This window comes from Trichoderma camerunense (assembly GCF_050948025.1).
Source record: "Trichoderma camerunense strain CBS 138272 chromosome Unknown V8C40scaffold_3, whole genome shotgun sequence".
Taxonomy (NCBI): Eukaryota; Fungi; Ascomycota; class Sordariomycetes; order Hypocreales; family Hypocreaceae; genus Trichoderma; species Trichoderma camerunense.
Genome location: NW_028145367.1, coordinates 561,119 through 583,476, shown reverse-complemented (window position 1 = coordinate 583,476; position 22,358 = coordinate 561,119). Strand labels below are relative to the sequence as shown.

At 51.2% G+C, this 22,358-nt stretch overlaps 7 protein-coding genes across 7 annotated transcripts; 4 read left to right on the top strand and 3 right to left on the bottom strand.

Annotated features, from left to right (window-relative positions):
- The first annotated feature begins 252 nt into the window (after positions 1–252).
- V8C40DRAFT_137752 (uncharacterized protein) lies at positions 253–2,077 on the top strand. Its single transcript, XM_083211152.1, has 2 exons — positions 253–1,324; positions 1,389–2,077. The coding sequence occupies exons 1-2, from the start codon at positions 496–498 to the stop codon at positions 1,982–1,984; spliced, it is 1,425 nt and encodes a 474-aa protein (XP_083076847.1). The 5' UTR covers positions 253–495; the 3' UTR covers positions 1,985–2,077.
- A 93-nt stretch (positions 2,078–2,170) lies between these two features.
- V8C40DRAFT_235097 (iron permease FTR1/Fip1/EfeU) lies at positions 2,171–4,345 on the bottom strand. The gene is made up of 4 exons (XM_083213780.1): positions 3,451–4,345; positions 2,934–3,376; positions 2,666–2,864; positions 2,171–2,604 (listed from the first exon to the last, which is right to left on the bottom strand). The coding sequence occupies exons 1-4, from the start codon at positions 3,604–3,606 to the stop codon at positions 2,311–2,313; spliced, it is 1,092 nt and encodes a 363-aa protein (XP_083076846.1). The 5' UTR covers positions 3,607–4,345; the 3' UTR covers positions 2,171–2,310.
- A 1,037-nt stretch (positions 4,346–5,382) lies between these two features.
- V8C40DRAFT_137732 (Cupredoxin) lies at positions 5,383–7,848 on the top strand. Its single transcript, XM_083211150.1, has 5 exons — positions 5,383–5,877; positions 5,940–6,434; positions 6,496–7,072; positions 7,137–7,362; positions 7,420–7,848. The coding sequence occupies exons 1-5, from the start codon at positions 5,536–5,538 to the stop codon at positions 7,655–7,657; spliced, it is 1,878 nt and encodes a 625-aa protein (XP_083076845.1). The 5' UTR covers positions 5,383–5,535; the 3' UTR covers positions 7,658–7,848.
- Positions 7,849–8,586: 738 nt separating this feature from the next.
- V8C40DRAFT_137738 (CDP-diacylglycerol--inositol 3-phosphatidyltransferase) lies at positions 8,587–9,884 on the bottom strand. Its single transcript, XM_083211151.1, has 3 exons — positions 9,557–9,884; positions 9,100–9,476; positions 8,587–9,026 (listed from the first exon to the last, which is right to left on the bottom strand). Exons 1-3 carry the CDS (start codon positions 9,726–9,728, stop codon positions 8,637–8,639), a joined length of 939 nt encoding a protein of 312 aa, XP_083076844.1. The 5' UTR covers positions 9,729–9,884; the 3' UTR covers positions 8,587–8,636.
- Positions 9,885–10,296: 412 nt separating this feature from the next.
- Positions 10,297–10,941, bottom strand: V8C40DRAFT_235091 (uncharacterized protein). Its single transcript, XM_083213779.1, has one exon. The coding sequence runs from the start codon at positions 10,830–10,832 to the stop codon at positions 10,467–10,469; it is 366 nt and encodes a 121-aa protein (XP_083076843.1). The 5' UTR covers positions 10,833–10,941; the 3' UTR covers positions 10,297–10,466.
- A 940-nt stretch (positions 10,942–11,881) lies between these two features.
- On the top strand, positions 11,882–15,189 carry V8C40DRAFT_272911 (glutamine-dependent NAD(+) synthetase; the record flags this gene model as incomplete). The annotated part of the gene is made up of 15 exons (XM_083220407.1): positions 11,882–12,039; positions 12,138–12,341; positions 12,463–12,663; positions 12,724–12,860; positions 12,916–13,211; positions 13,311–13,344; positions 13,419–13,826; positions 13,890–14,033; positions 14,095–14,161; positions 14,299–14,369; positions 14,428–14,478; positions 14,537–14,577; positions 14,640–14,776; positions 14,834–14,863; positions 15,036–15,189. 15 exons carry the CDS (start codon positions 11,882–11,884, stop codon positions 15,187–15,189), a joined length of 2,133 nt encoding a protein of 710 aa, XP_083076842.1.
- A 4,653-nt stretch (positions 15,190–19,842) lies between these two features.
- V8C40DRAFT_137660 (orotidine 5'-phosphate decarboxylase) lies at positions 19,843–21,369 on the top strand. The gene has a single exon (XM_083211149.1). The coding sequence runs from the start codon at positions 20,130–20,132 to the stop codon at positions 21,288–21,290; it is 1,161 nt and encodes a 386-aa protein (XP_083076841.1). The 5' UTR covers positions 19,843–20,129; the 3' UTR covers positions 21,291–21,369.
- The last annotated feature ends 989 nt before the right edge of the window (positions 21,370–22,358 follow it).

Genomic DNA, 22,358 nt, shown 5'->3' with positions numbered 1-22,358 from the left:
TAATCCATCCATCCTCAACTCCAGTGCCATTTGACTGATGCCTTGCGGTGCTTATTCATTATTCAGGTAGCCTACATGTATAGGTATCAAATGTTATTGACGGTACATGAATGTACATACAGCGGCGGCGGCGAGAGGACACTAACCGCCTTTTGGATCTGGCCCAAGGCATCGAGTCAGTGGTTTGACTGAAGCCTTGCTAGGGAAAATTCAAAATAAAAATGGAACCTGCAAAACTTCCAGAGACATCCATGTATGTACTCGTACCCAGCAATGCGGCTTAGGCATCAGGGACTGGCCGGATAGGGACTCGCTGAGATGCTACTGGACGACACTTGTACCTGCAGGTCCTCGGCTGCTTCAGCAAAATCTCGACTGGCTGGCCCGTCAGAATTTGTATTTCTGTCCTGTCCTGTCCTTGACCGTTGCTTCTGCTTCTGCTTCTGCTTCTGCTTTATTGTATGTCGATAGTTGTCGTTTCTGCTTGTTTGAAGGATGGGCGAGTCTGCGGCAGCACCCGCAGAGCCAGAGGCAGAAGCAGCAGCAGTTGTTGCACTACGCCCCAAAGTAGAGCGCCCAGATGTCATCGCCGTCGCCGATGCCGGCGATATCGTGCTAGACGTGACCTTCGAAACGTCAAAGGAGACGCTCAAGAAGTCCCGTAAAGCCACGGCCTATGCGCCAAAGAAGCCCGGCAGTGCCCCCCAGCCGGCGCTCAAGACGAAGGTCCGGGTTGCGTATCGAGTCAGCCAGGACGCCCTCAAGAAGCACTCGCAGTACTTTGCCAACCTGCTGTCCAACTCGCAGTTCCGAGAGGCCGGTCTCATCAAGGAGGCGCACAAGAAGCTTGCGGCGAGAAAGCTCAAGCCGGCGGAGGCAGACGCCGCAGACCTGCCATGGATCACCATCACGGATGACGACGAGGCCACCAAGGCGGCGGGCCGCGAGCACGCATTCGAGGACATCCTCAGGATCATTCACAAGAAGCCGGCCAAGGTGACGAGAGCGGCCATGCCAGAGGTGGCTACCATGGCCATTCTCGCAGACCGCTTCGACTGCATCACCACCGTGGCTCGCTCTCTTAACGGGATTCGCTGGCCAGTGACAACCACGAGGAACTATACCGACGAGAATGGCCGGACTACCGATGTTGAGCAGACGCTTCGTGAGAAGATTCTCGTGTCATGGCTTCTTGGAAACGGCATGAAGCTGCACCAGGCAGCACGAGAGCTGATTACTCGAGGATCTCGCCTATGGAGCGAGTACAACGATGAGCACGAGGAGCTTACAGCTGCGTGGTGGCATTTGCCTGATGGCATAGAGGGTGAGTGATAAGTCATTGAGATATCAAGCATTGAAACACTAAGTAGCTAACTAAAATATCATAGAGGAATTGCAATATCGGAGAGAATGTGTCTTAAATACCATTGCGTCTGTTCAACGACACTTTCTCGACTTGTACTGCTCCAAGGATCGACAATGCAAGCTCGGATATGACTCTAGCGCAGCCTGTGACTCCTTCCAGCTTGGCCAGATGATCAAGTTCCTGACATCCAAGAACTTGCTGTTCCTGGTCGACTTCACCTCGTCATCTTTGATGGCAGTGCCCGATGGTGCCATGATCAACATCGACGAGCTCCTCGCTACCCTGAAACAAAGCCCCAGCTATCAGATCGACAAACACCACACCAACTGCGGACTCAGAATCCGCATAGAGCCAATCATCGATTATATCCGAGCCATGTTGTCTGCTAGTGGCACCTCCATCGCTCATGCTGACTGGAAGAAGCGTCGTTCCGAGGTGTCGTGGACAATACTTAGAGACAGCCGACCACCAGAGGATGACTATGAAGGTTCAAAATTCGTCTTTACCAGGGCGGTGGCTAATGATCAGCGTCTTCGTTACGAAGGCGCCATGTATACTGACAGAGTGTCCAAAAGCCTGTTTACGGCGAGTTCCTGGGATTGGACGCCTGAGGTCTAGTAGGTAGTTGGACAGGAACACAGGTCTTACGTTGGCGTCTGGTACGTGTATTGACCACTGGGCAGATTTGGGATTGAGCATGTATAGATATGCTGGCAATGGACAATGTAGCTTGGAATTTTCTCTCTTTTTTTTTCTTTTTTTTTCTTTGTATATTTCCCGTTTAAGCACAAGGAATCCATAGAATGTTGAATGAGGGTATATTTATCATGTTCATTATGGTTAACCTTATCGGAGGACAGAGTTTAGAACACTTTTATATGATATCATGTACATCACAGCAGCGTGTTCCTCTTATGCATCCCCCACTACATATTTGCTCCCTTCTAGTTAAGAGTCGTAGTCTTCTCCGACACGTTCACGTTCTTAGAGTCAACAGCGCCATCGTTGCTCTCACTTCCGCTGCGGGCCTCTGAGTCAAATGGCACGGCGGGCTTGGCCTTCTGGAAGGGCCATCGTCCCTTGGTCTCGTGGAACCTGATGAGGATAAACGAGGCCATGACGAATACCCAGTAGAGGTTGTATGAGATGACGGAACCATAGGTGGCCGAGTTGGTCCAGCCGAGGATAGCCTGAAAGATGCCCCAGCCGCCGTTGTTGGGCACATTGGGGTTGCAGCACTATTTGGGAGTCATTGTCAGCCTGATTGTCCATTCTTGCCTGTTGGATGACGCTACTTACGTTGACATGCCACACAACCTTGTCAATGTCGTATGATCCAGGGCCAGAGCCAAGCTCAGAGGCGTCGCTGCCGACAATCTTGTTCCACTTTCCTTGTTCAAGGGACCAAACGGCACGTGAAAACAGACCAGCACCGACGAGATACAGCAAGCAAGTGGATGCGACAAGGAAGTACTGCAGCTTCGTTGATGAACCTCCCCTATGATAATGTGTTAGACACAGTTCTCTCTTATCGCCCAGTGGTAGAGAACCAAGAGGATTCACTTACTTGTACAGAAGATATCCGACGACAGAACCAACCATGAGACCGATGACAACGGGAAGAGGCACAGCGTACGCCGGAGCCGAGAAAGTCACACCAGCAATAAACACAACAGCCTCAATACCCTCACGCAGGACGGTGATGAAGGGCAGGAAAAACATGGCATACTTCTCCAGTGCCTGAGAAATCCATCCGCGGTTCGAGTTGAACTTGATGGGCGACTCAATGGCCTTGGCAAGCTTGACGCGCCACTTGTCCTGCATCTTGCCGATGCGGAGTAGCGCGGCGCCCATGATGGTGATGATGATGGAGGCGACGAGGGAAAAGGCGCCCTCATAGTACTGCTCGCTCTTGTCCCAAGTGTTTGAGCCGACGGTGTAGAAGACGCCGATGAGAGCGGCGGCAATGATCATGCATAACAGGAAGCCAGTTGCGACGCCAATCCAAATCTATAGCTGGCGCATTAGCATGAATGGATTCCAGCCTAGGAAATCAGAAAAGTAGAGAAAATTGCACTCCTTACCTGCGCTCGCAGTTTCTTGTATACTGTACGGTCGGCATTGGGGCCGTCAAGCGTCTGCTTCAGAAAAGCGAGCAAGACGGAGACGATGATGACCGTCTCCAGCGTCTCTCGAAAGACGACGAGGAAGACGGGGACTGAGAAGACGTCCTTGGCCATTATGGAAGCACTTCACTATCGCGAGCAGAGACGAGAGGAGGATGCGGAAGAGGGAGGAAGGGAGAGGGAAGAGGCGAGGGGATATCGACTCATACAAAGGATATGGACGAGACGGAGGAAGTCGGCGGTGTCGGCCAGCAATAAGGCCACAGAAAATGGTGAAGGATGTCAGTCTCCAGCCGGCCCAATTCAACAGCCGGGCCTGCTAGTCCGACTCGGATCAGATAAGCTTGATGGGGAAGTTTGTCAAGAAGTTTACTTTTGAAGCGTGTGAAAGCCCCGCCCCTCCACTCCCTCCACTAGCCAGCCGTGATCATGGGTCGAATGACCCCAACGAAGAAAAAACGAGGAAAAAATTTCCTTATGGGTTTGCAGGGGTCCTTTGGGGCTAATACTCGGTTTCCGACATTGGCAGAGGAAATAAGGAAATAGAACGGCTAAAGAGGGATCAATGGGAAATAAAACCCGCGTACCATATGCATGGGCATGGGCTAAGGGCAAAGTAAAGCGCCGAGGCTGAAACTAGGATGGTGATGGAGCCTTTGTGCTTGTGCTTTTGGAGGGAGGTGGTAGTGCAGGGAAACCGTCGGTTAAATTGACACCGAGGTGGATGTAGAGGAGAAACTGGGCGCCAAGCGGAGTTATCTGATCCGTGAGATGGTGTTGAGCCCTATCTCTTGGCCATGTTTTGCCAATGTCTTGGATATCTATCCATATGTAGATGTAGATGTATTGATGCCTATCATGTATGTATTTGGTGGTGATGGCCATCTTGCACATGCTATAAATCCTATACTCTCAAGACGGTTAGAAGAGGCGGTTCCTATCACGCACTAATGTTCAGCTACATACACGGACGGCTCACCTGAACTGCAGCCGTATTCCAGCCTCTCCCCCCTTGCATCAACCGAAACCGAAAAAAATCTTTCATGGCCCCATTGTGGTTTGCTTTCATCCTTCCAACTGACAATTCTTTGCGCGCCATTTTCGCATGTTGCCCCGTTTTGGTCAACGGAAAGAAAAAAAGCCCAGCTTCTGATCATCTTATCTGATCACACTAAAGATTATCAATCAGTCCACCATCAGTCTCTGCCCCGCCCCTCCTGAGTCATTCATTGGCCTGCTGAGCCATGGGTGGACTGCCGTGATCTCTTAGCGATCTTCACCGTCCAATCACAAGTTCCAATTAAGCCAAGGTTTTATGCTTGTCCGGCTCTTTTCTTTTTTTTTTTCTTGCTAGTCTAGTGGCAGCTGCAGCTCTTCCACCTACCTAGCACTTTAGTGGGTGGATTGTGACTACAGGACAGGCATGTCGATTAACAGTAACCCGTAAACTTGCGGCTTTGAGCCGAGGGCTGCTGCCCGCTAGACAAACAAACACCGCAAGGTTGTGTAGCTTATTTGTATGCATGATCCTTGTTTCTGCGAGCCTCTTGTTTCTTATTTTGTCTTGTGATGGGTCCTCGGTGCAGCCAGCCGGAGGAACTGCAGCGCCCGATCCGTGCGTCAACAGCGGCCAGAAACCGAAATTGAAACGAAACAAGACAAAATCATCCGGTTCGACTCTCCAGCACGATTATAGCCGTGGCTTTGCGTGGTGTGGAGCAAGAGTTGCGGGCTAGCATGTCATTCATTGCCCACCCAATTGCTTTTTATCAATCTGTGATGCGATAATCGGAAGCGCCTCAACATTTTCAGCAGCTGATTCTCGGCGACGTCCCGGAAATTCGAGGCTATCGAGGGTCAAGCCGGTCGGTACCCTCCTACCTGATTCTGCCGCCTCTTCTTCTCCTCCTCTTCCCCCCAGTCTCTCCCTCCTCATCTCTTCTCTTCCTCCCTCTTCAGCCCTTCTTAACCGTCTGCTCTGTCCCGGAGACGAGAGAGAGCTGGTTCTCCAGACTACCCAGCAAGTGAAACCATTCAGCAGTCATGAATAGCTTCACGCGAGCGGCGGCCTTGTTCGCTGCCTCTCTGGGCCTCGCCAGTGCGGCCACCATCAACTATGACTTCAACATCACTTGGGTCACGGCCAACCCAGACGGAGCCTTTGCGCGTCCCGTTATTGGCATCAACAACCAGTGGCCCATTCCTCGCATTGAGGCCAATGTTGGCGATCGCATCGTCATCAATGTCAACAACCAGCTTGGCAACCAGTCGACCTCGCTGCATTTCCACGGCCTCTTCATGAACGGCACCACACACATGGACGGCCCTGTCGGTGTGTCTCAGTGTGAGATCCCGCCCGGTCACTCCTTCAAATACGACTTTACCGTAAGACTTGCGATGCCTAGCTATTGGCCTACATTTGACAGCATTCTCACTGAAGATTACAGATTGACCAACCCGGCACATACTGGTACCACTCTCACCACAATGCGCAGTATCCTGATGGCCTTCGCGGTCCCCTCGTCATTCACGACCCCAAGTTCCCTTACCGCAAGGAAGTTGACCATGAACTTGTCCTGACCCTCTCAGACTGGTACCATGACCAGATGCAAACTCTTCTTCCGCAGTTTTTGACCAAGAACAACCCGACTGGTGCTGAGCCGGTGCCCAAGGCGGCGCTCATGAACGAAACTCAGAACTTGACTCTCCCTGTCGAGCCCAACAAGACTTACATGTTCCGAGTCATCAACATTGGTGCCTTTGCCGGCCAGTACCTCTGGATTGAGGGACACACTATGCGCATCGTTGAGGTTGACGGTATTTACACCGAGGCTGCTGAGGCTGACATGGTCTACATCTCTGCTGCCCAGCGAGTCAGCTTCCTCCTCACCACCAAGAACGATACCTCTGCCAACTTCCCCATTGTCTCCAGCATGGATACCGTAAGCAATCGCCCAACAAGTAGCACTTCAGCGGCACGTCGTGATGCTAATCAATTTACAGACTCTCTTTGACACTCTGCCAGATGATCTCAACTACAACGTCACTGGTTGGTTGACCTACGACTCCAAGGCCACTCTTCCCGAGCCTGCCCTTGTCGACGAGCTCAATCCCTTTGATGATATGACACTGGTGCCATATGACAAGATGGAGCTGCTCCCGGAGCCGGACCAGGTCGTCGAGCTCGATGTCATCATGGACAATCTTCGTGACGGAAAGAACTATGCCTTCTTCAACAACATCACTTACACCAAGCCCAAGGTTCCCTCCCTGTACACTGCCATGTCCACTGGCGACTTCGCCGACAATGCTGCCGTCTACGGCGAGTTCACTCATCCCTTTGTCCTGAAGAAGGGTGAGATTGTCCAGATTGTCGTCAACAACCTTGATTCTGGCCGCCACCCTTTCCATCTTCACGGCCACGCCTTCCAGGCTATTCACCGCTCTGAGGAGGAGGCTGGTACCTTTGAGGACGAGAATCTCTCTGAGAGCGACTACCCTAGCGTGCCCATGCGACGAGACACCCTCGTCATCTGGCCCAATGGCAACATTGTCATGCGCTTCAAGGCTGATAACCCTGGTATGTGCCTCCCCTTACATCCGCCCAATGTCGTCTATTTCTTGTTTCTAATTCGATTTATTAGGTGTCTGGCTCTTCCACTGTCACATCGAGTGGCACGTCGCTTCTGGCCTTCTCGCCACGTTCGTCGAGGCTCCTCTTGAAATCCAGAAGCAGTTCACCATTCCTGATGACCATCTTGCCGTCTGTGACGCCGCTGGTACCCCCTCCAAGGGTAACGCTGCTGCTAACACTGTCGATTTCCTCGACCTCTCTGGCGAGAACAGGGCCCCTAAAACCATCCCCGGCGGGTAAGCATATTATTTTCCCTTTTGCGTAAATACTATAATCTGACATTGTTCTTTCAGTTTCACTCCTCGTGGTATTGTTGCTCTCGTCTTCAGCTGCCTCACCGGTGTCCTTGGTGTCATCGTCGTCGCCTGGTACGGTCTGTCCACTCCCCTGGAGCTCGTCCCCCTTGAGGTCACCCGCATCGTCGAAAACTCCGAAGTCACTGAGACATCTGCTGCTGCCAATGGCGATGAGTCTAGAGCCGCAGTCTCATCGAGCAATGATGCTTCCGGAGGCGCTATTTCGAGAAGCTGAGAAGAGGCGGGATTTTATGAGGAGTAGATGGGAGTTTTGACGTGCTTGGTGTGGAGGAGTACAAAATATGAAGCTATATAATCTCACGCCGTATAATGATTTTTGTTGAAATGGAAGAAACTTTGAGATACCCCAAACTATAGATCCTTTTTTGCACTGAGTTGCCCTTCGTGAACTGGTTTAAAAGGGTACCTAGACGGTCCATATAGCTTCATTATTATTTTACATATTTTAGATTAATTTTGTAGACTTTTTTGTGTCCACAACACAAATTGTTTTCTTCTTCGTATTTTAGCTACCGGGATCACACCATTGTTCTACCAAGATTAAAGAGAATAACCAAAAGAAAAGAAGACGAAAGGAGGAAGATATATACAGCGAAAAAGCCAGGAGAGATAAAAAAGAAAAGAAAATGAGGGGAGGACAGAAGATAGGAACAATAGCATCCTACAACGCTAAGAAAAGGGGTGAACAAAGAAAGGAGGTAAAAACTATATAAAATAAAATAGGACGCCCATAAGCGCTCCCTTCCCAAATGTCCCCCCTGAATTTTGAATATTTGTGTTTTTTAAAAATCCCTTCAGCCCATCTGCCAATACCGATATACGGATGAAGGCAGTTCACGACCCGCCCATCCCCTTGTTGAGTCCTTCCCCTCCGTTTGCGCCAAGCCATGCAAATATTAACAGCTGCACAGCGCTGTGTGAGTTTCACCCAAGACAACACCCATTGTTGCGAGAGAGAGAAAAGGGGCCGAGAGAGGTAGACTGCTCTACCTGCCTGGTTTCTGCCCCAGATGATAAACAAAGTTTGACCTCCATACTGTCAATACAAATATTAACCGCCTTCAAAAGTATGGTTCTTCAGCTTCCATACTAACACCCCATTCCTTTCACGATAATGTGTTGATAGCTGCGTCCGCTGTCCGACTGGATTTCGTGGGCAGCTACTGATTGTCTATTCCTTATCGCGTTTCGATTTAAGCCTTTCTGGCCTTCTTGTTCAAGCCCTTTGCCTTTCGTGATTTGATGTCAACCTCAGCAAGCCACCTGCTCGCCTTGACTAACTGGACCACATTGATGATCTGCTTGGCCAGCATGATCGGGAAGCTGACGCCGGTGATGATCCAGGGGAGGGTGGAGTCCATCTTATTTGCTCGGGCGATCTCGAGAGCTGCGGCGCTGAAGGGATCGGGGAACATTTGTCGGAGGAGAGAGGTGTTGACCGGGACGCCGGGCTGGATCTGGCCACCGCTGGTCTCCTCCACGCTCTTGATGAGGTGGGGTGAGAGGAGGGGCGAGGAGAAGGACAGGAGGTAGAGCGCAATGAAGAAGACTTCATTGAATAGGCAGAAGACGAAGAGAACGGTCTAGAACAGCATTTTTTAGTCAGTACAGCAAGCCTCGATGGTGGGGGAGCTAGTGGTCGGGAGGGAAGCGAACCTTGTTGGTGTAATACAAGTTCAACAGCCAGCTCTGGCTCTTGTCGATGTTCTTGTGGCTCGAGTCGGAGCCTCCAACAACCAGAGTGGCGTACATGTGCATGTAGTGGCTGGAGAAGTCGAGCGCAATCAGGCCCTGGAAGATGATGGCCCATCGCGGGAAGGCCGAAGACAGGAAAACCAGCAAGCACGAGGTGGTGCAGCGGTCCGTGACCATGTCCAGGACGGCGCCGAAGCGAGTCGACTGGTTAAAGGCTCTGGCAGCATATCCATCGAGAGCGTCGAGCAAGCAAGAGACGCTGTAGAGCAGGGAGCACGTGCGAGGGTGCAGGGGCATATAGTATAGAGAGGCAATAGCAAGGACGATTCGACAGTAGCCTGGCAGCGCAGCAAATATTAGCAATGCTCTTGACATTTGTCCTCCGTACGGAGTCTCATCGTCAGATTTGCACGCGTACCTATAATGTTGGGCCAGAACAGAAAGATGTTCTCGTCGCCGTCAGAATCCGAGGCTTCCGGCGCATCGCGAGTTGAACCGTTGCCGTCAACGACAGCAGTGGAGCGGTCGTCGTCAGAGCCATGCTCGAGCTTTTCTTGGGCAGCTCGCCGTCGAGTCCGAGGGGCCGACATGGTGATTGATGGTGTGCGATAAGGTATCACAAAGCTGAGCCGCAGAGATACGAGGGGCAGCGGAATTGCCAGCAAGCTCGCGTGATTAACGACCGAAGGCTGCCAAGGTGTGCTCGGCGTTCGTTATCTGCCTGAGCTTTGGAGGGAAAAGCAGGCGGACTTTGGCGGGAGGGAGGGGTTCGGCGTGGAAGTTGCACAAGAGGCGGGCGGCTGCAGAAAACCAACGGGGGACCTGAAGCGGAATGTAAGAGGCGTCGTGGGATGAAGCAAGATGGAAAAGCTGGGCGAAAGAACGGATGCGAATGGAAAATGCTACAGAAAGTTAAGGAGAGCTTGATTGGAAAAAGCAAAGCTTGGGTACGCAGCTAGCAGTCCATAGTGGCGGACACGGTGTCGCAATTTGCCGTGGACGTAGATTGGGATGGTGCAAAAGTCGCCGCTCAGCCCTGTTACGTGGCGGCTGCACGTGGTGGTGCGCCTAAATGGGTTAGCCAGTCTGTGCGGATCTTCATCCATCCAATCCGTTTTGATCCTTGAAGATTATTTATCATTTCATGCGTTGCCCAATCTCCGTTCCGCACTCACACCACAAAGGGCATGATTCCGCAGCTCGAGGCGTGACTGGTTTGACTTTGGTCTTACAGAAACTCTCATTAGCTGGAACCGTGGGAGGCAGCCTTTTAGGTTGAGGCTTCTCCGGTAACAACATGACAACATATGTTTTCTTCAGCCACATCATCACCGAATCAGAAGCACCAGATCGTCAGGCATCCAGGCTGAAAGCTGTGTTTGCTTCAAATCTCTTCCTCCGCCTCCCTGCCAGCTCATCATGGCCATTCCTTCAATCGACTTGGAGGCTTTGATATACACAGCCAGCACAATGTCATCACCCAGCCAGCCAGCAATTTCGCATACTCCGTAGACGTCAACACCGAGTGAGGCTGCAATGTCACCTACGTGCGAAAATGCACCTACACCCTCCAAGTCCACAGCGGGCCGAGCAGACAGGCATGGGTAAGCCTTGTGTATCTGTACTCGTATGCCTGCAACTCCGGAGCAAGGCGGCGGATTATTCTTGCAATCCGTGCCCATCCGGGATTCCATCTCCTTGGTCCCGGGCCAGAGACAAGGTTCCCTCCGCCTTGCTGGGGGGGGGGGGGGGGGAAGAGCCGCGTGCATGTATCGACAACACGCGACATAGCGCCTATTTGCACTCATCACAGGTACCTAAGTCTGTAGTAGCAAGGCCCATGCGGAGAATTGCTGCTCATCCCAATATCTGTGCTGAGTTCGGTGTTTATCGTCTCCAAAGTAAAGTTGCAGGCAACGCGCGTCCGAATGCGTTTAATTGACGTCTGGCGAAATAAGCGGGACTGCAAATTTCCAATAATACACTTTCGTAATTGTTCGAAGTCAGCAAGGAATTGATGCTGTTTTTGCTTTACGTACACTTGCCTACCTAGTAGTACTCCATGAATATCTACGAGTACACAAGGTCTACCTATAATTCTGTAACAGAGCATCATTATACTTCATTCAAAGCATATAACCTGTGCCCGCCCTGGTTCATCTATCGCCAGGCTGGATGCCGTAGCCAGCGGGATGAGGATAGAAGTGCAGATATAGGAAATCTGAAATTTTTGTAGATATGTTTCCATGAGTTGTTTAAATTCTGCCTCGAAAATCGCAGCTCTTCAAGCTCAGTCGTCGCCGGATTCTCCCTCATCTTGGCTTCTATTAAGCTTCCATTGCAGCGAGCAAATCCACAGTTTCTCTACACAGAGTTTTCTCTGTCTACTCTCGCATTTCTACAGATTAATCAAAAATTATAATTGCCTCTAGCATATCTTATACTTAAATATTTCTCTCCCCAATAATTTGAGCTATAAAAAAAGTCACGCTGCTCCGATAATATGCGTCGGCGTTGTTCGGGATCTTGAACTTTTCTTAAGTAAGCCGATCATCATACCTAAGAGTCACACCCCTCTTTTTAGCAGAGCTGCTATACTGGTACCGGGCCCGCTATCGCCAAAAGCCATCTACTCAAAGGATCTTCTTTGTTTTCTTTTCCTCTTTCTTTCTCACCTTGGGTATATCGTCACTTTGGATATCTTGAGCATCTGTGCTCCAGCATCTCCTATTGATGGTTCACAATGGCTAACCTCATCACTTTGGCCACGTGCTCCCTCAACCAGTGGGCGCTGGACTGGGAGGGAAATCTTGCAAGAATTCGCAAGAGTATTCTGAAGGCCAAAGAAGCCGGAGCTACCTTGCGAACTGGCCCTGAACTGGAAATAAGTGGCTATGGCTGGTAGGTTCTTTGATGCCGTCGATATGGTTGCTCCTGGGATAATAGCTTGTGTTTCTCAGTTGACACCGAAACGGCCGAGTGCTAACTACAACTGATAGTCTCGATCACTTTCTTGAGTCCGATGTCTATGATCATGCCCTGGATATGCTATCCAAAATCCTAACGGATACATCCCTTCATGGCATTCTCATTGACGTGGGACTCCCTCTTATGCACAGAGGCTGCAGATATAATTGCCGTGCAATGATCCTTGATGGCAAGCTGCTGTGTCTTCGTCCAAAGATATACCTGGCCAACGATGGGTGAGTTAAGAAGACTACCTTGCCTTACACTCATCAACATGAGTGTTCAGAACTCCTCGATGCTTCATAAATCATCCGCCGGGAGCTCTAACATAAGCAATGACTGATCCCTTTGCTATAGAAACTTCAGAGAGAACCGCTTCTTCACCCCCTGGAACCGCCCCAGATATGTTGAGAAATACAACCTTCCTCCACAGATCCAGGAACACCAGGGAGTTCGACAGGTGCCTATCGGTGACATTATCTTGTCTCTTAATGATACAACACTTGCAGCCGAAACCTGCGAAGAACTTTTTACTCCTCAGGCACCACACATCAACATGTATGTATTCCCCTTAATGAAAACAGTCTCTCATCAGCATTTACTAATTATTAACCTCAGGGGTTTGAACGGCGTTGAAATCTTCACAAACAGCTCAGGATCTCACCACAGCTTGCGCAAGCTCAACGAACGAATTGCTTTGATTCAGGAGGCCACCCGAAAGAATGGCGGTATCTATCTCTACGCAAATCAGTCAGGTACGTTCAAAGCCAACACCCCTTTTTTAGCCGCTCCTCTACTGACAGTTTATAGGTTGCGACGGTGACCGTCTGCTCTACGATGGCTGCTCAATGATCATGGTCAACGGCGAGATCGTCGCTCAGGGCGCACAGTTCAGTTTGGTGGATGTTGAAGTTGTTGTTGCAACGGTCGATCTTGAGGAAGTACGGTCATACCGCTTCGCTCCCTCTCGCGGTTTCCAAGCCACCCAAGCGCCAGTATACGAGAGAATTGAAGTCGATTTCCGACTCACGCATGACACCCTCCGAATTCTCGAGATCCCGACACCACCCAGGCCAGCAAGATACCACCTCCCGGAGGAAGAGATTGTATGTGCTCTTAACCTTATATTCACTCGCCATATCAATGTCCACCCGAATACTATCGACAGACTACAGGAGTTATTGCTAACCACGGATATCATGTAGGCTCTCGGCCCGGCATGCTGGCTATGGGATTACTGTAAGTCTTCGCGCCCATTACTTTGAGCTCTGTCATCGAATTGTTGATCTCATCTACTAACCATCAACACAAAGTGCGACGAAGCAAAACCGCAGGTTATTTGGTCCCGCTATCAGGAGGCATCGACTCATGCGCCACAGCCACCATTGTCTACAGTATGTGCCGCCTCGTTGTCCAGGCTGTAAAGGACGGGAATGAGGACGTAATCGCCGACGTTAAGAGACTTGCTGCCTACTCTGATAAATTGCCCGATACACCAGAGGAGTTTTGCAACCAAATATTCCATACCGTCTACATGGGCATGGCCAATCAAAGCAGCAAGGAGACTCGACAGCGTGCCAAGGATCTCGCCAAACGTATTGGCAGCTACCACACAGATATGAACATTGACGATACGTACCACGCCACGAAGAACTTGCTTACACAGGGAACCGGATTTGAGCCTAAATTCAAGGTTCACGGAGGATCAGCTGCCGAAAATTGTATGTCTCTCTTCTCTGTGAAGCTGCCATGATTCAATGAATTCGCTAACACGGTCATCGTAGTGGCTTTGCAAAATATCCAGAGCCGGTCCCGCATGGTGATCGCCTACTATTACGCGCAGATGCTGCCGACGGTTCGACAACGGCCTGGTAGAGGAGGCCTATTGGTTCTTGGATCGAGCAACGTTGATGAATGCCTTCGAGGATGTGAGTAACATTGAAGCCTTGACATCCTGAATGCATGTATGCTGACAATGTTGTGCTCTAGATCTCACCAAATACGACTGTAGCTCCGCTGATCTCAATCCTATTGGGTCCATCAGCAAGACCGACCTGTAAGTACTTTTCAGATGCGAGATATCAAAGAAGGGATGCCGGGATGAGACGCTACTCGCAAAATATTCCACATTCGTCTTACAGACTGGCCAACATACGTTCCAAAACATGAGATGGCTAATATTTCCCTTTAAAGTAAACGATTCATTACCTGGGCAAGCACGAATTTCGATATGCCCATCCTAGACGAATTCTATCATGCCATTCGTAAGTCAATGGTTGCCAGGCCGCGGATCATCACCAATGTTACTAACAACGCAACTAGCCACGGCCGAACTCGAACCCATCACTGAGAACTACGTTCAAAGCGATGAAGGTAAGCGAAACAAACATACAAATGTCAAAGAACTTTTGAGCTGACGTGACAAACGTAGCCGACATGGGCATGACTTATGACGAATTATCCCGCTTTGGTGTAAGTATAGCAGTCCTGTCAAAAGCCACACAAAACTGGGCTAACCTACCATCAAACGACAGACGCTTCGCAAGCAGCACAAGCTCGGGCCGTACGGCATGTTTCTGAGACTGCTCAACGAGTGGGGCGGCCACGGAAAACTAAGTCCCCGCGAGATCGCCGACAAAGTCAAGCGGTTTCATTTCTATCACTACATCAAGTACGTAAACTTCTCCTCACCACCATCTACAATTCAAGGCATTAATAAATGAATTAGCCGCCATAAGCAGACCGTCGCAACGCCTAGGTAAGTCCTCATTACAGCCCGCAGATGGATCAAGCGTCGTGTGGACGAGGGTGGCCGCGAAAAGGCGAAGCCTCGCCCCGAGAATCGAGCTCGACCATTATTCCCCAGATGTTGATGTGCAGAGAAATCTCCTGATTTTCATTTTCTAACTTTCTTCTTTTTAAAAAAACAGCTATCACGCGGTCGACTATTCACCTGATGATCACCGATTCGATCTCCGTCCTTTCCTTTACCCCCCCGCGTTCGAGGGCTGGTCGTTCAAGAAGATTGACGAGCGCGTAGCAGCATTGGAGAAGGCTCTAGAACGGAAACAGGCTAAAGCATAGAAAGGATTGATTTTCCATCAAGAAATAAAACAAAAATACTCGTCCAAGCCACCATGTGTTGACTGATCTTCCCCGTACGTGGCAAACCTCACATGCTTTCAAACTGACTTCCCGGCCGGATGTCGGTTCCGGGGGACTGCTGCTGCTGTTGGCTCCTCACAACTTTATCAGGGTGCAGCAGCGTTATCTTTTCCCCAAAGGATCCCGGTTTCACAATGACCAATTAGGCTATTTGGGCGCCGTCCAACGGCATATCGCTTCTGTGTGAAAAAGCCACAAGTCAAAACGGGCACCAACGAAGAACAAGCATCATCATTGGGCCTTTACAGCTCTTACCTACCAACAAAATGTTGTTAGTCTCGCAGTCCCCATGTCCCGTATGGAGCATCAGAGTGCAGAGTACCGTTCATTTAGCATTAGGCTCCTCCCTCCCCCCTTGAACGAGTGATGTATCATATTGGGCGAGCTTCCGGGGAATGCTTGCCGGCATTGACGGCCATCGTCCTAACTACGAGAAACTACCAACTAGCACTGCTACTGCGGGAAGAGCATAGTAAGAAGGGGGAAACTCCCGGTCCTATTGCGGAGACTCTTGAAGGGCTCGAAGACGGCCTTCGCAGAAGATGCAGAAAGAAACGAAACTGCAGAAAGCGCAAAACAGCCATGGGCCCCCCCCGGGCATTAGCACCGAGAGAGAGAAAGTGCTACGATTTCTAATGCAACCCTCCTTGGACGAAGGAAACGAGCGGGGGGGTGTTGCGTGTGGCATCATTCGTCATCTTTACTCTCTCTCTTCCTGCCGTCAGCTCAGTTGGATCAAGTTGGGCCGTCTCACTCTCTTGCCATTAACCAGAAACGTTGCCGTCAGCACAACCACTTGCACATCTAGATCTCGGCATCCCCGTCGATCACGGTCCAGTGAGCACTGGCGCGAACCACAAGCCCGACTATTGTGTAAGAGATCTTAGCTAGGGCCATTGCGGGAGTGCCTGTGAAGTCGAGGCCTAAACCCAACTCTGCTAGTCGGCTTGGGAACTGAACGGGACTGTAGGAGTAGGTTCGTTGTTTGCCGTTAGACGTATTCGTTATGTCTTGTTAGGCTTTGACTTTCCCTTTTTCCCTATAAATAGTGTATAGGACCTATCACAAATACAATACGAACACTGGTCACTCTATACATAGCTGTCGAGTAATGTGATTATCAAGTGCCAACAGGCCAGCACCGCTCCGTAATTAAGCGGAGATTTTTAAGCTGGCGGTAGCGAGGGACTGGGATTATGAGTTGTCTCCGTGATGCCAGGCAAAGGGGACGGCCAATTACTATCTGTGCTTTCCGTATTCCGTGGGCACCCGTATTCCGCGTTTGCATTCCGTAATGCTGGGTTGTTAAATTGCCGGTGTTATGCTTGGGGTCAGATCGGCCAAGGGAAGATTGTGTCTCCTTCTCCTTTCTGTCAGGCAATTAGCACAGGGCTCGGTCACTAATTGCCGGAGACAAAAGGAGAAGATGGGGTTGGCGAGACGGGGTCCTTGTCGATGGCGTTGTGGCGTTAGAAGTTGGTCTTTTGACAGGTAGGCGCGGAGCCGAAGAAGCAGACAGAAGAGTTGCATAAGCCATCTCGACACAAGAGCACGGAAATCCGCACACACAGGCTCTCGCAAAAGGACCAAGTTTCGGGCCCGCGACAAGTCTCAAACACACGGGTTCGGCTTTGCGGACAAAGATGCCAAAGGCGCTTGGGTTTCGTTTATCGACTCTGGGGGCTCCAGGACAACGCTATGCTAGGGCGAGGCAGGGGCTCGATGATAGTTGGGATGCGGAAGAAAAGCCGACTTGGCCCGTCATGCTCGAGTCCATTTTTTCGTGCGTTAGCCGACTTGTCTGTTGTTCGCTTGGACTGTTTTGTTTGTTCGTTGTGCTAGTGCAGAGAGTATCCTCCCCCTCCCCTTTCTCTCTCTTGTGAGTGATCGGACGACAATTTTGGGAGATGGGCGCGAGCGGCTCGCACAAGCATGCGTCCAGGTAGTAATACTGGAGTAGCGCATCAGCAATGACATTTTGACTAGAATGAGTGCTGACGCCTCTTTTTTGCTTTTTTTTCTCCCATCTTTTTTCTCCAGTTCCCGCTCTGGCCCCCAACGTATCTATCTCGGCCGGGGATAAGACGCTATGTAGGCTCGAGCATTAGCGCAACGCGACCTGCCTTTCTTTGGACGTTGCGATGTGATGCGTTGCGACGACGGCAATGCAGGAGCATCAAGACGGAAACTTGTCTCTTTTTGAGGCAAGGTCAGGCCAGACCACACCAGTCCAGACAAGTTGGGTAAGGTCAGCACAGGCACCGTCCATCCAGACCAGAAAGCGGCATGTAGGCTACGATGCACTGTAGCAGCAGTATTACCAACGGCATCTCTTGGCTCCAAGGGATGAATGGTCGTGCGTACGGCACAGTACCGTACCGTAGGATCCATGGATCAGCGACGTTTAGTCCTTTCCTAGCACCGCACACGCATCTTTACTGCCGACGTCTGAAGGGGGATCGCCGTCCATCTGCACGGAGCAGGGCTGCGGCCAACACTAGTCGAGCTCCGCACAGACATTGGTCCAAATAACCTCTGGCCCGACGTGTAGTATATCTTGTGTCTTGTGCTTGAGATGCCAGGCCCTTCTAGTTCAGCGCCACCGACACACACACTTGGTAGAACTCTGAAAAGTAGCACCACTATGTCGTAGGTGAAAGCAATGTACTCTCAGCTCAAGTTCAGCAGCAAGTCCTAGCACCGCTGCTAGGGAGGTACTCGCTCCTAGCATGTCTTCGTGCTTGATCCAGAGGCATTGATGGCGCTTGTTAGTCCGGTCCAGATGTTGGGTCTCTCGATGCTTGGATGTCGCAAGGCGGGTCTTGTGGTGCCGAGAGCCAGCGACACAGAGACGCCTCAAGTCTTGGCCGATGCCGCTGTCGTCGTCGTCGTTTTTTGCCTGCACCGCCCCGGGATGGCTGCTGTACGAGTATTGATACATGTATCGTGTTGATTATTTGTTGCCACGCATGTCCTCGTGATGATTGCTGTCTTTGACTTGACTTGGTTATCCTGGTACCGGTACTTGATTGTAATTGCAAATGACAGACATGAGCTGATGGCAGCTGGAGATTCATCTCATCACATTTACATCCAGGTCGACGACAGGCACATGCCCTTGCCGCAGCTGAGGCCAGTGGCTCTTGCCCACATCCAGTTGGCTGGACACGCCGCTTTTCCAGCGCCAAGGGACTTGCGCCATGTACCGGTACCTAGCCGGGCCTGGATCCGTTGCATGATGCTGGCAGCCTGCGGCCAGACATGCAAGTCCAGTAGGGTCCAGCACAGTCCAGCACGCAAAGACGGTGCCCCGCCATCTCCTAAAGGCCGTCCCACCAACATGCAGATGTACCGGTACATGCATGCAAGCCCCCTTCCGCCATCCCATCCCATCCCCATCCATCCATTAAGCAGAGCCACTACCGTTTGGCACCGACTGCTAGGGTTCCCTAGCATTAGCATTAGCAGCGGAAAGCTGGGCTGGACCTCAGCCTACGGGGGAGCTGCTCGCGCGACTCCAGCTCCTAAACTAGCACCTGGACTGGAGTTGGCCGCACACAAAAATGCACCAGGAGCACAGAAAATAATGGAACTGCAGGGAAAAAAAGTTTTTGCCGCCAGCATCGAACTCGCATGCATTGCATTGGATGCATCATCAACACGGCGCCGGTGAGCTGCTAGCGGAACTGGATTGACTCGGATCTTGCTAGCCTTTTCGCTCTCCTTTTTAAGCCCAGCTGGGGCCTGCGCTTGGACCTCCGGCGTGCGAACACATTGATCAGTGCATGTACGGAGCAGTCGTTAGATTCATTTTTGCATCTCCATCTCCATCCGCATCTCCATCAGTATCTCCATCAGCCCCTGGTCGAGCGTCGAGCAAAGCCCTTGCTGTTGCGCTCCCCAAACCAGAAACGACCCCAATCCAACTGAAGCCAAAACAAACCGAAACAAACCAAAACCAAAACCAAACGAGCCCTGAAAAAAAAACCTCCTTCTCACATCGACTGACCCCCCCGTTGGCGCTCATCCCGTCCACGAACCCCTGCTCGAACCACCCCAGCAATTCTGGCTCGTTGATCCTACTGCTGCAGGCACTTCCAGGCACGGTCACCAAAAGCCCTTGTGGGATCCCGTTCGAGACTACTTGTCGTCTGCGGCAATCGGAACGGCGCATGCCAAGCACCAACTGCGTTCTTCGTCTCTATCCTCTCGTCTCATCTCATCTTTTCTCTTCCTCTCCTCTCTTCTCTCTTCTCCCTTTTGGCTGTCGAGGTCTGACCGGGTAACCTGTGTATCTGTCTGTATTTTGTGGCGTTGGTCACGTTCGCCAGCTGTCCTTCATATCTAGGGCTCCTCAACTGACCGAGCTCCCTTTCTGGACCGGTGGGCTTTATTACATCTGGCTGCTGAGTGACCCGGCATCGTCTCCCGGCGCAGCTGTTTCAATTTCTTTCTTTTTCTTTTTCCCAAACTTCTTTCTTTTCTTTTTTCGTCTTCCCGTTATCTCTCCTCCCCTCTGGTCCACCGCATTTACGCAGCCATCTTTTTACTAAAACCATTCGGTGGTCGCCGGCCTACCTTTTCCCAACGCAATATCGGGTATCGCCGCCTGCATTGATTCGCCTGCTCCGCTAGCATCTACTTTGCTTCCTCCTCAGACTACTCCCTATTACAATCTTACCAGGGGACGAACCCGACATTAAAGCAATCTTTGCTCAGGGCAATCTTTTCAATCACCTTTTTCTCCTCCCGCACGGCTTGCAAGCTCAACGTCATCTCTCCCACAGCTCTGCGCCAGCATCGTTCCATTTTCCCGCCACCGCAGCACCCTAAAGATTGAGTTTCCAGCAGCCGCAGCCATGGCACCACACCCGACTCTCAAGACGACCTTCGCCGCGAGGAGCGAAACGGCGACGCACCCCCTAACCGCCTATCTCTTCAAGCTCATGGACCTCAAAGCCTCTAACCTGTGCCTGAGTGCCGATGTACCGACAGCGCGGGAGCTCCTCTACCTTGCTGACAAAATCGGCCCATCCATTGTCGTGCTCAAGACACACTATGATATGGTCTCTGGCTGGGATTTCCACCCCGAGACTGGCACTGGCGCCAAGCTGGCCACGCTCGCTCGAAAGCATGGGTTCCTCATTTTCGAGGACCGCAAGTTCGGGGACATTGGCCACACTGTCGAGCTGCAGTACACCGGCGGATCGGCACGCATTATCGACTGGGCTCACATTGTCAATGTCAACATGGTACCGGGCAAGGCGTCTGTGGCCTCGCTGGCCCAAGGAGCCAAGAGATGGTTAGAGCGTTATCCCTGCGAAGTCAAGACATCGGTCACTGTTGGCACTCCTACAATGGATCAGTTTGAAGATATCGAGGAGGTCAAGGAGGCTGAGCCCGTCACCGTCAATGGAAACGGAAACGGAAACGGGAATGGCTCCTCCAACATGATGGAAAAGCCCATTTACTCTGGTCGAACCGGAGACGGTCGCAAGGGAAGCATTGTTTCCATTACCACCGTCACTCAGCAGTACGAGTCCGTTGCTTCGCCCCGGTTAGGAAAGGCAATCGCCGAGGGAGACGAGTCACTATTCCCAGGCATCGAGGAGGCACCGCTAAACCGTGGCCTCTTGATTCTGGCCCAGATGTCTAGTCAAGGCAACTTCATGAACAAGGAGTACACTCAGGCTTGCGTGGAGGCGGCTAGGGAGCACAAGGACTTTGTCATGGGCTTCATCTCACAGGAGACACTCAACACAGAGGCCGACGATGCCTTTGTCCACATGACCCCAGGCTGCCAGCTTCCCCCCGAAGATGAAGACCAGCAGGCGAACGGCACCGTTGGAGGCGATGGCCAAGGCCAGCAGTACAACACGCCGCATAAGATTATTGGCCTCGCCGGTAGCGACATTGCCATTGTGGGCAGAGGCATCCTCAAGGCCTCAGACCCCGTAGAAGAGGCAGAACGATACCGGTCAGCAGCGTGGAAGGCCTACACAGAGAGGCTGCTGCGGTAGGAAGGAGAAAAATAAAGCAAGGGGAGGGAGTGCGGAGCTGGGAGAAGCTCTTGTCCAATGCCGGCATCATAGAATGCAATGTATTTAGGCGAACTCTATCTTCTTCTTCCTTTTTGTGGTCTAACTGGGACGTTGCCCAGTGACGTTGATATCATTGCATGCACAAAGGTGGAGGCGAACTGAACATTGGTGGATCTGGAATTTGGAATTTGGTACGATATGCTCGCGAGTTAAGGCAAACAAACGTTGGGATTTTTGTAGGAACATTTAGGATCAACGTCGATGGTTTTATTCTACTTTTTTTCATTATATAGGTAATGAATACGACGGGAATTTTCAAGTCGATAGTATCAATCCTATTGGAGCCTGTGGAGGCTTTTCTACTACTACCAGTGCCAGGATATAAACACCTACTTTGGCTGCCGCAACATTGCATATGCGTGATCCTGTTCCCCCAGCACTTATCTGCTGCTAGCTCTGGAGAAAGAGGCCCGTCCATGCCAAAAATAAGACCAACCGCCCGTTGATAGGGAACCATCCCAAGTCTAAAAAAGCACCGATCCGGGTTAGGTACTTAATGCTGGTCTGGTAATAAGGCTGCCCATATCCGGGATTAGTCGAAGCACGGAGCAACACTGTCCGCCGACGCACTATTTTCTGATCCGCGACAAGGGCTGCTAAACATGCGGTGCTCCGATGGCACAATTTATTGACTTTATTCAATAGGTCGATATGTACTCCGTATGCTAGTAAGGTGGTCGAGATTTTGGCCCCCAGAAGAGGCCGCGTCTGATGATTACCTATTCCCTTGGGCGTTTTAACTTTACCGCTAACGTTCCTTATTCAGATACGCTTGGCTCATACCTTGTTTTTAAGCTCATGGAGGTAGATTAACTGATGAGCGAAGCAATGAGGACAGGGAATACGCATTCGAGTCGTCACCCAGACAGGCATTACTTACGCTCTGTAGACAACGCGGCGGGGATGTCTGCATTGATCGTAATTTACATTACTGCATGTATTGCAGAGCAACCCGGGGAAGAACAAGGTCAGCCGGCACATTACAGC